This window comes from Oncorhynchus mykiss, chromosome 30, assembly GCF_057628025.1.
Source record: "Oncorhynchus mykiss isolate SJ-2025 chromosome 30, ASM5762802v1, whole genome shotgun sequence".
NCBI classification, from domain to species: domain Eukaryota; kingdom Metazoa; phylum Chordata; class Actinopteri; order Salmoniformes; family Salmonidae; genus Oncorhynchus; species Oncorhynchus mykiss.
Window position 1 is genome coordinate 22,701,032 of NC_143051.1, and position 9,700 is coordinate 22,710,731.

The following is a 9,700-nucleotide window of genomic DNA, read 5'->3' on the forward strand; positions in this document are numbered from 1 at the left end:
TCTCTGTCTCTGTCTTTTATTCTCTCTGTCTTTTATTCTCTCTGTCTTTTATTCTCTCTGTCTTTGTATTTTATTCTCTCTGTCTTTTATTCTCTCTGTCTCTGTCTTTTATTCTCTCTGTCTCTGTCTTTTATTCTCTCTGTCTTTTATTCTCTCTGTCTTTTATTCTCTCTGTCTCTCTGTCTTTTATTCTATGTCTCTGTCTTCTATTCTCTCTGTCTCTGTCTTCTATTCTCTCTGTCTCTGTCTTCTATTCTCTCTGTCTCTGTCTTCTATTCTCTCTGTCTCTTTGTCTTTTATTCTCTCTGTCTCTCTGTCTTTTATTCTCTCTGTCTTTTATTCTCTCTGTCTCTGTCTTTTATTCTCTCTGTCTTTTATTCTCTCTGTCTTTGTCTTTTATTCTCTCTGTCTCTGTCTTTTATTCTCTCTGTCTCTGTCTTTTATTCTCTCTGTCTTTTATTCTCTCTGTCTCTGTCTTTTATTCTCTCTGTCTTTTATTCTCTCTGTCTTTTATTCTCTCTGTCTCTGTCTTTTATTCTCTCTGTCTTTTATTCTCTCTATCTTTTATTCTCTCTGTCTTTTATTCTCTCTGTCTTTTAATTCTCTCTGTCTTTTATTCTCTCTGTCTTTTATTCTCTCTGTCTCTGTCTTTTATTCTCTCTGTCTCTGTCTTTTATTCTCTCTGTCTCTGTCTTTTATTCTCTCTGTCTTTTATTCCCTCTGTCTTTTATTCTCTCTGTCTCTGTCTTTTATTCTCTCTGTCTTTTATTCTCTCTGTCTTTTATTCTCTCTGTCTTTTATTCTCTCTGTCTTTGTATTTTATTCTCTCTGTCTTTTATTCTCTCTGTCTCTGTCTTTTATTCTCTCTGTCTCTGTCTTTTATTCTCTCTGTCTTTTATTCTCTCTGTCTTTTATTCTCTCTGTCTCTCTGTCTTTTATTCTCTGTCTCTGTCTTCTATTCTCTCTGTCTCTGTCTTCTATTCTCTCTGTCTCTGTCTTCTATTCTCTCTGTCTCTGTCTTCTATTCTCTCTGTCTCTTTGTCTTTTATTCTCTCTGTCTCTCTGTCTTTTATTCTCTCTGTCTTCTATTCTCTCTGTATCTCTGTCTTTTATTCTCTCTGTCTCTGTCTCTGTCTTTTATTCTCTGTCTCTCTGTCTCTCTCTCTCTGAAGATGATAATACCAAACCTATACCGTTGTAGACTTGAATTAGCCTAACCCACAATCTAACATACTGTATCACACACTGTAATGTCTTAAAGTGCACACTTCCATACTATACTTCTATACTGCGCTTCCATACTATAATTCCACATTAGCCAGGCTATCAGGAGGTGTTCTCATTCTCCTAATAAGGGCCCTAAAGAAGAGCCCTAAAGAGGGGAAGGAGTCAGTGAACTAAGCGTACGGTATAAATCCACTGACCTTTCTCATCAATGATGCAGAATAAGTGAACAGAAACATGCTTCCCCTTTTAGCTGCTATGAGAGAGAGGGAGAGAATGAGAGAGATGGAGATAGATGAGAGAGGGGGAGAGAATGAGAGAGAGGGAGAGAATGAGAGAGAGGGACGAGAGATGAGAGAGAGGGAGAGAATGAGAGAGAGGGACGAGAGATGAGAGAGGGGGATGAGAGATGAGAGAGAGGGAGAGAATGAGGGGGAGCGGGAGAGAGAAGAGAGATGGGAGAGAGCAGGAGAGAGATGAGAGAGAGATGAGAGAGGGAGGAGAGAGGGAGAGAGAGATGAGAGAGGGGGAGAGGGAGAGAGGGAGAGAGAGAGAGAGAGAGAGAGAGAGAGAGAGAGAGAGATCGGGAGAGAGCAGGAGAGAGATGAGAGAGAGATGAGAGAGGGAGGAGAGAGGGAGAGAGGGATGAGAGAGGGGGAGAGGGAGAGAGGGAGAGAGAGAGAGATGAGAGATGGGGAGAGAGCAGGAGAGAGATGAGAGAGGGGGAGAGAGGGAGAGAGAGAGATGAGAGAGGAAGAGAGATGAGAGATGGGGAGAGAGCAGGAAAGAGATGAGAGAGGGAGTGAGAGATGAGAGGGGGAGAGAGAGATGAACGAGGGGGAGAGAGGGAGAGAGATAAGGGAGAGAGGGAGAGAGATGAGGGAGAGAGAGAGATGAGAAAGCAAGAGAGGGGGGAGAGAGATGAGGTACACATCATCATTAATGCTGTGGATTAGTGATGACAGATACAGTTACAGTATTGTTATATCAGTAATATCTCAAGTCAAGTGTTTTATCAAGGATGAAGTGTTTGGATAGTCTCTGGGGAGAGATGACATTGATAAGAATTACTCTGATTGTAGGCCTACACACACACACACACACACACCTTATTAAGCTATAATTACAATTTGGCCTTTAGTAATTAAAAAACAGGTAAATAAAGTACTGCATAATAAATCTAAAGCACAATATGAATAAGCATTTCCCCTTCCAGGGCAACTTTGAATTTATCAGCATCACAACCACTGAGTTGGAAATGATGCCCTCTAAAGATAACAGAAGTGCTTATTGTTTGATTAATTCGTTCAGACCTGGCTATTATAATCTCATCTCCACTGTAACAGCTTGATCAGGAGTCAGGAGGTAATTTCATTGAGGTGACATGTTATCTAAACTACAGGAATAAAAAGCTATTATGCTAATTTCATCTCATAGTCATCAATCATCCGCGATAGAGCTGTCACGTCATTCCGTGTTCCCCCTCTGATGCGGTGTGTGTGTGTGTCGGAGGGAGGGAGGGAGGGAGGGAGGGAGGGAGGGAGGGGGGGCGAATTGAACACATCCTCATTATATTTACCGGGACCCCGGGGCGGTGTGTGCGCTCGTGTGTAAACGGGAGGGAATCTTTGAGTGAGCAGGTCTGTCGTTCACAGACACCGTCAATAACGGTAAGTACAGTAGTCCTAGTATATGAGGTATATAGATATTTTATTTCCTGTCTTGTAGGCCTATTTCAATTAAATCAGACTTTTCTAAGTTTATTCTGCAAGATTATTTGGATGAATGTAGGCCTACCTTCGGCTTTGTTCTGTTCTCTCATTGAGGAAGAACAACTCCGTGCACAAGGATTTCTGCCATTGTATTTTTGGGGCATAGGCCTATTTTGTTTCATTTAAAACATTTGTATTTCTCCATGAAAGGGGATAAATCGAAGGTTCTAAACTGAATATAAGTTCCTGAAGGAGAGGACCCGTAGGGTGCCTGCGGGAGTCCATGTGACGTCAGAGAGACAGGCGCGTTAAAAGCAGAGAGCGCATCAGGAGTGGCATGGTTGGTTTGTGGATGATAGATCACAACATCACTACCGCTTTGGACTGCAAATGATGCGTTTCACCGCGTCAGATTGACTGGACAGTAAACAGATTCATTAATTCAGCGAGTCACCAACTGTCAACCGACTTGGACACCTAAGCCATCCCCCAAAAAACATCCCAAGGGCATTACTGGGAATTGGGGAGAACGGACATTTCCCTAGCTGATGTTTCCCAAATACATCGAAAGAAGAACTGAAGAAGAGCTGAAGAGGAGCTGATCAGACTGTTCATTACAAACCAATATTGGGTGCGGGCACTTTACCCGGGGTGAAAAGCAGTGCGTTTCGGTGTTGGTTTGATTTGGTAAAAGTTACCTTTATTCACAGATCTAAGACAAGCATAACCTCTCCAGACCCCACAATCGGAGGGCAATTGCAAAAGTGACCTTAGATCAACGTCTAGGAGCTACTTAATCCTGATGCACGGATGAGTGACAGTTGGAAATCGTGCTCGATCCTTTGAAGTTTGCCGACATTCACTGATGTTTGATATCATGGCTTACCCGCAGTTAGGATATCCCTACTCACCCACACACCCGGTAAGGCGTCTCTCACTAGAACAAACATCACAGTGTGGTGAAGGAAAACATTGTTTGTTTCTGTTACTATAGTGTCTTCGGTTTTGCACATAAATCCTGTAGCCCAACTTTTTGTTTGCTTGACAAAATAACGAATTTATAGATAGCCTTTTTCGTTTTGTGCTCATGCATTGCATATTGGTTATATTCTTCCTGAAGAATCTATTCTTGTATTCGCGCCAGTTCCTCATGAGCACGAGCTCTCTAGCCAACTGCCTCGAGCCTAGCGGAAGGTCTCTGCTGGACTCCGGTGTGATGCCCCCCTCTCCCCAGCCTCTCCGGTGTCCGGTGTACGAGAGCAGACTGCTCGGCTCCCCGGGCCAAGAGCTACCAACCCCGGCTATAGGTCTGGGTGTGTACGGCGCTGCCTATGGAAAGAGCCAGGGGTACTATGGCACCTGCGGAGGCGACGCAACAGCTTTATATGCCAGGGTATGTACTTATCTATATTGAATTTCGTTTATATATATATATATATATATATATATATTATATATATCTTCTTATTTCACTTAATTCATCATGTCAGCGAAAATTAAAAGGACAGACATTTGCCCAATTCGTACGTACTGGACTGTTCCATATCTGTGGTGGGCACGTAGCCTAAACAAAACTATGTTTGACAGTCAGGTTTTGAAAGGTTTTCTTAAGTTTTCTCAATCACAATGAAATAATAATGAATAATTCAATATTTTGATTTCATATTTGCAGGGAACATTGGAGTCCAAAGATGGAGCGGCTGCGCATGTGGGGGCCTCTCAAACCCCTGCTTACTATCCGTACGATTACGCATTTGGACAGTATCCATATGACCGATATGGGTATGTCTACTAAACGTGCTATCTGTTTCTAAATAACTTGTAATTCCGTTAGAAAACATTTCAATTGTATCTAACCGTGAGAAATGGTGATAACGCATGCGTAATTGTGGCATAAAATAGTTCAATTTACAAACGCATGTCTCCTGCACAATGTAATAAGTCAAACCCCTTAGAGTTCCAAGTACAAGGAGGAAAAAGTCAAATATTTGAAAACTCCAGCACATCTTAGATCCAATAAACAGAGGGTTGAAAATAAATATTTGGAAGAGTTTCTCTTTCAAATAAACTCCTATTCTGACACCCCTCCCATCTCCTCCCTTCTCCCAGGTATGGGTCATCAGTGGACAGTGCAGCTGCCCGGAGGAAGAACGCTACCAGGGAGACCACCAGCACTCTGAAGGCCTGGTTGCAGGAACACCAGAAGAACCCGTACCCCACCAAGGGAGAAAAGATCATGCTGGCCATCATCACCAAGATGACACTCACACAGGTAACAACTGGCTCAGTTTGGAGACTGAATATGTTAGTTGGAGCTCTACTGAACTTATTGTTGTGTTCCAGTACATGTCCGACCGAAGAGCACTATGTACTGGTTAGTCACAGTGCTCCTCACTTTTTGAGGAGCACTACACTGTAAAGGGGTTGCAGTGACTTTGACAGTAACTTACAAGCAGCTCAGTGGCAAGTAAAATTATATATGTCATATTATAAACAGGGTGGTTCGAGCCCTGAATGCTGATTGGCTGAAAGCCATGGTATATCAGACCGTATCCATGGGTATGACAAAAAAAATACAAAATTGTTCTAATTACGTTGGTAACCAGTTTATAATAGCAATAAGGCACCTCAGGGGGTTGTGGTATATGGCCAATATAACACGGCTAATGGCTGTATCCAGGCACCCCGAATTGTGTTTTGTCTAAGAACAGCCATTAGCCATGATATATATGTCATATAACATACTCCTTCGGGCCTTATTGCTTAAAAACAGTACTCCAGGGGTAGACAACCCTGCTCCTGGAGTGCCACAGGTACAACTAGGCACCATACCAGGTCAACTGAGCTAATTGATCTGTTCAGTGATTGACTAAATTCCGCACAACTGGTCTTCCAGGTCAGTTAAATCAAAAACATGAAGTACATGTTCGAGTTCCGAGTTAAATTGGTACAGCATTCTTACTCACAGGTGCAAACAGAGCCACCGGAAAACGTGTGGCGAGACAGCATTTCCCCCAGTACTTCATAATCTGGTGTTGCCATTTTCAAAGCAGCAGTACCGACAGGGCCAGTAACTTCTCAGCGCATTTTTGAATTCCAGTTCAACATTTACCTGCTCTGTCGCCGCCTACCATTGAAAACCATTGAAGACTACACTCAGAAAAGTCGTGCTATTTGTATTTGTGCAATATAATTGACCGCACAGTCAAGCACCACTACACTCGCGCAAGTCACAACTTCTCGAGCACTGCAGAAGTTGATAGCTAAAATCGAACAGCACGTACGAGTTGTCCTCAAGTAAAAAGAAGCGCCCATCAATCTACTTGCTGAGCTTATTTATTTTAGTGAAAGTAATTTACAAAAGTAAACCTTCAATAGTGAACACACTAGCATTATGCTGGCTACTCCTCATAGTCTGCAAGGAGTAAGCTACAAAATACCCTTTATAGCATTCCTCTTTCCTGGCCTACTGTAGCCAGTTAGATATCTCTTTTGGAACGCAATTGTCTTAAATAACATACTTTAGAAACAAAAATGAATGCAATTATTACAACGTAATGACTTACATTGCTAAATTATATTAAACAGCTTTTAATACATATCATACTAATCAAATATAGGCTATTAATAGCTGAATATAGATAGAAAGCATGCAAACCTAGGCCCTGTGTGACCCCAATGCATTTAAAATTACACCATGTCCGGGCCAGTAGAGATTCTGTTTGGGCCAGTCAATTTTGAGCCAAGTTAACATTGGACCCTGTCATAGCCTACGAATAGGACCCAGAGTTTTACCTGACCAGGTCATGATATCAGTACAAACTCCAGGCCCAGCAAAGACATGTACGAATTTTGCCTCATCACTTTTGAACCTGTGTTGCAGCCTTTGGGTGCAACAAATATAGTCTCTTACAAGGCACACCTCAAAATATGTTAATGAGACAGAAACAACAATGCCATGCACCCGCTAGTGGTAAAAACATTTTGGGATCTCCAAAGACATGGTACGCTACTGTATTCTGTGGGATGGAATTTCAGTACCATTTGAAATACAGTAAGTATTTCCCCACCCACAACATTCTTCCACAATGCACCATCATTTACAATATGCTAGAGTATTTTACTGCTGATAATACCCCAAATTACCGTATAAATTACAGTTTTCTGTTACAGTGTCAGCACTGGATACTCACAGATAAAGATTACATCCCACAGAAATGTCTTCTGCTTTATCCTAAAAACAATTAGAAACACAGGTTGGAGAGGTTGGAGCAGAGGGCAGCCGTACTGCAGTGCCCCTGAAGCAGTTTTAGGGGTTAAGTGCCTTGCTCAACGCCACAAAGGCCAGATGGGGAATTGATCAAATATGCAATACTATCTTAATGTGTTTGTTCATTCAGGTGTCCACGTGGTTTGCCAATGCACGGCGGAGGCTGAAGAAGGAGAACAAAGTCACATGGTCACCACGAGCCAATAAGAGCTCTGACGAGAGGGGCTGTGATGATGACAGTGACAGTGCAGAGGGATCACAAGAGGAAGAGCCAATCAAAAGCGAGATAGATGTTGATGGTGAGTGCATGCGTACCATAGATTTATATCATTAACTAGAAGAAGCAATTAAAAGGGCGTCTATTAATTTAGATGGAAGTTGCTTTCTATCAGGCTGTCAAGTTTATGATTGTTAAAACATCTATGTATTTTTTGGCTGTAGATTCTGTAACAGTGAGGTGTGTGGACCTACAACAGAGTGATCTGGAGGACTTTGATCTGCTTGAGTCGGATGGTTCTGACTGCGACCCTAAACACCAGTTTCACACCAAGGACACCCCAGTACACACACCACCGGACCACCACCACCACCCCAAAGACCCTTCTACCAGCCCACTCAGACATACCCCAGACACATCCCGACACGGGAACGAGCGGTTGTCACTGTCAGCAGACTGTCCCAAACACACACCAGAGCACAACCGAACAACCAACTCATTCTACACTCAACAGGACCTGCAAAGTACAGAGAGCAGCAAACCTAAAATCTGGTCCATCGCACAAACTGCTGCTATCCAACCTGAATTCCCTGCATGCATGCACACAGCCACCCCCAGCGAGTCTCTCTCCCCAGGGGGGTATCCAACTGAAGTACCCCACCTGAAGGTGGGGGCGGCTGGGCAGCAGGACTCCCCGGTGACTACCCTCAGAGATTGGGTGGACGGGGTCTTCCACGACCCACTGTTCAGACAGAGTTCCTTTAACCCTGTGTTGTCCAAGCCAGCCATGGACAGGGCATGGATTGGGTTAAATAGACAGGTGATGGAAGGCAGAACTCTGGGACAACGTTCTGTTGAACATGTTACCTCGTCTTTGCAGAATGTATAGACTTCTTTACAGAGACTTACAGAGATGTACAGAGACTTACAGAGACTGCTGTAGAAAGGTATATGAACTCCCTGTGATGGCACATGCTTCCATGCCTTTTTTTTGTTTTAGAAAAGTGTCAATGCATCATGTAGGCTACATCAGTGTCAGTAAATAAGTTCTGCATGAACTTCAAATTCTTACTACTTTCAGTTTAAAACACAGATGTAAATGAGTGGAAAAGAGGGATTCAATCCCTTTGGACATAGACAAGCAATGTAGTAGCCTACTCATTCTTCAGGTAAAATGAACCCCTCAACAGATTGGAAAGTGCTGGATGGTTTGATCACAAAAACACTGAAAATATGTAGTTTTATGATGTTGGAGTATCACATTAGTCGTTTATTGGAACTTTGTCATTCCTACAGCACCGTGGGAATACCTTAGGGGGAGTAGCCTACTGGCCTACACCGTTTACAGACCTTTTATAATAACCAGATGCATGAGAGCACCATTTTTTTCTCTTAAACGAAATAAAGCATCATATATGTTTTGCTTATGATCACATCTGATATGACTATTTCACACGTGTATACATGTTCTTGCACTAAAGTCCGATTGCAGTTGTTGAGTCACTGAAATAAACAATCGTTTTTTGCAGAATGATGTTCTCTCTTTATGCGTCTGTTTGCTCGTGGCGTTCGCTCTCCATGGTCCTGAAACTGTGTCGCTAAATCATGAAAATATATCATAGCCCACAAATGAAATATAAATAGGTTTATTTTACATTTTTTATTGAACTAAAATGTAAATTTAAATTTCCTCCAAGACGGAATATTTTGCACATATAGTTAGTTCCTCAATGAATGCACATTGGAGATCGAGATATACTGTAGTAGGCTATTTTTCCCTCAGTTTGTGTGTGTGTGTGTGTGTATGTTTGTAAAAGAGGGCAAGCTGGGCATCCTTGAGCCGTGACTAATTCCAACACACAGAGGACAGGGCTGCTAAATTGTTAAATCGATGCCACTTCCACCGCGGGCCCAGATATAGCAGCAATCAGTGATGCGTCTCTTTTCATTAGCCGGCTTTTGACTGCATCAACCTGGGACCATGAGCTGCGCATCCACCGCTCTCTAAACGGGTCACTCCATTATAGAATATACTCCATTAGCGAGGAGTTGAGCTGCCTAACACACTTCTTAATCTAATAGCTTTATCTCCACTGACTTCATGCAATATCTCTTCTGATTTGCCAGCTGACGGGTTAGGAGTAGCCTAGGTCTGACATTGTAAGACGATCCATGACATGATGCCGTTCAACCCGAGGGTTGAGGGAGACTTTTCCAAATATTAAGGCTAGAATAATAAGTGGCATGAGAGGGATCGAATGGATGGATACTATTGAT

General features: G+C 42.6%; 1 protein-coding gene across 1 annotated transcript; it reads left to right on the forward strand.

The window, feature by feature from the left end:
• The first annotated feature begins 2,875 nt into the window (after positions 1–2,875).
• LOC110488110 (iroquois-class homeodomain protein irx-4-B) lies at positions 2,876–8,951 on the forward strand. The gene is made up of 6 exons (XM_021560132.3): positions 2,876–3,858; positions 4,081–4,329; positions 4,609–4,718; positions 5,046–5,208; positions 7,337–7,505; positions 7,648–8,951. The coding sequence occupies exons 1-6, from the start codon at positions 3,802–3,804 to the stop codon at positions 8,310–8,312; spliced, it is 1,413 nt and encodes a 470-aa protein (XP_021415807.1). The 5' UTR covers positions 2,876–3,801; the 3' UTR covers positions 8,313–8,951.
• Positions 8,952–9,700: the final 749 nt, after the last annotated feature.

Coding starts and splice junctions, on each gene's coding strand:
- LOC110488110 (XM_021560132.3), top strand. CDS start 3,802: ATGTTTGATATCATGGCTTACCCGCAGTTAGGATATCCCTACTCACCC. Junction 3,859..4,080: donor CCTACTCACCCACACACCCG/GTAAGGCGTCTC, acceptor TATTCGCGCCAG/TTCCTCATGAGCACGAGCTC. Junction 4,719..5,045: donor TATCCATATGACCGATATGG/GTATGTCTACTA, acceptor CCCTTCTCCCAG/GTATGGGTCATCAGTGGACA.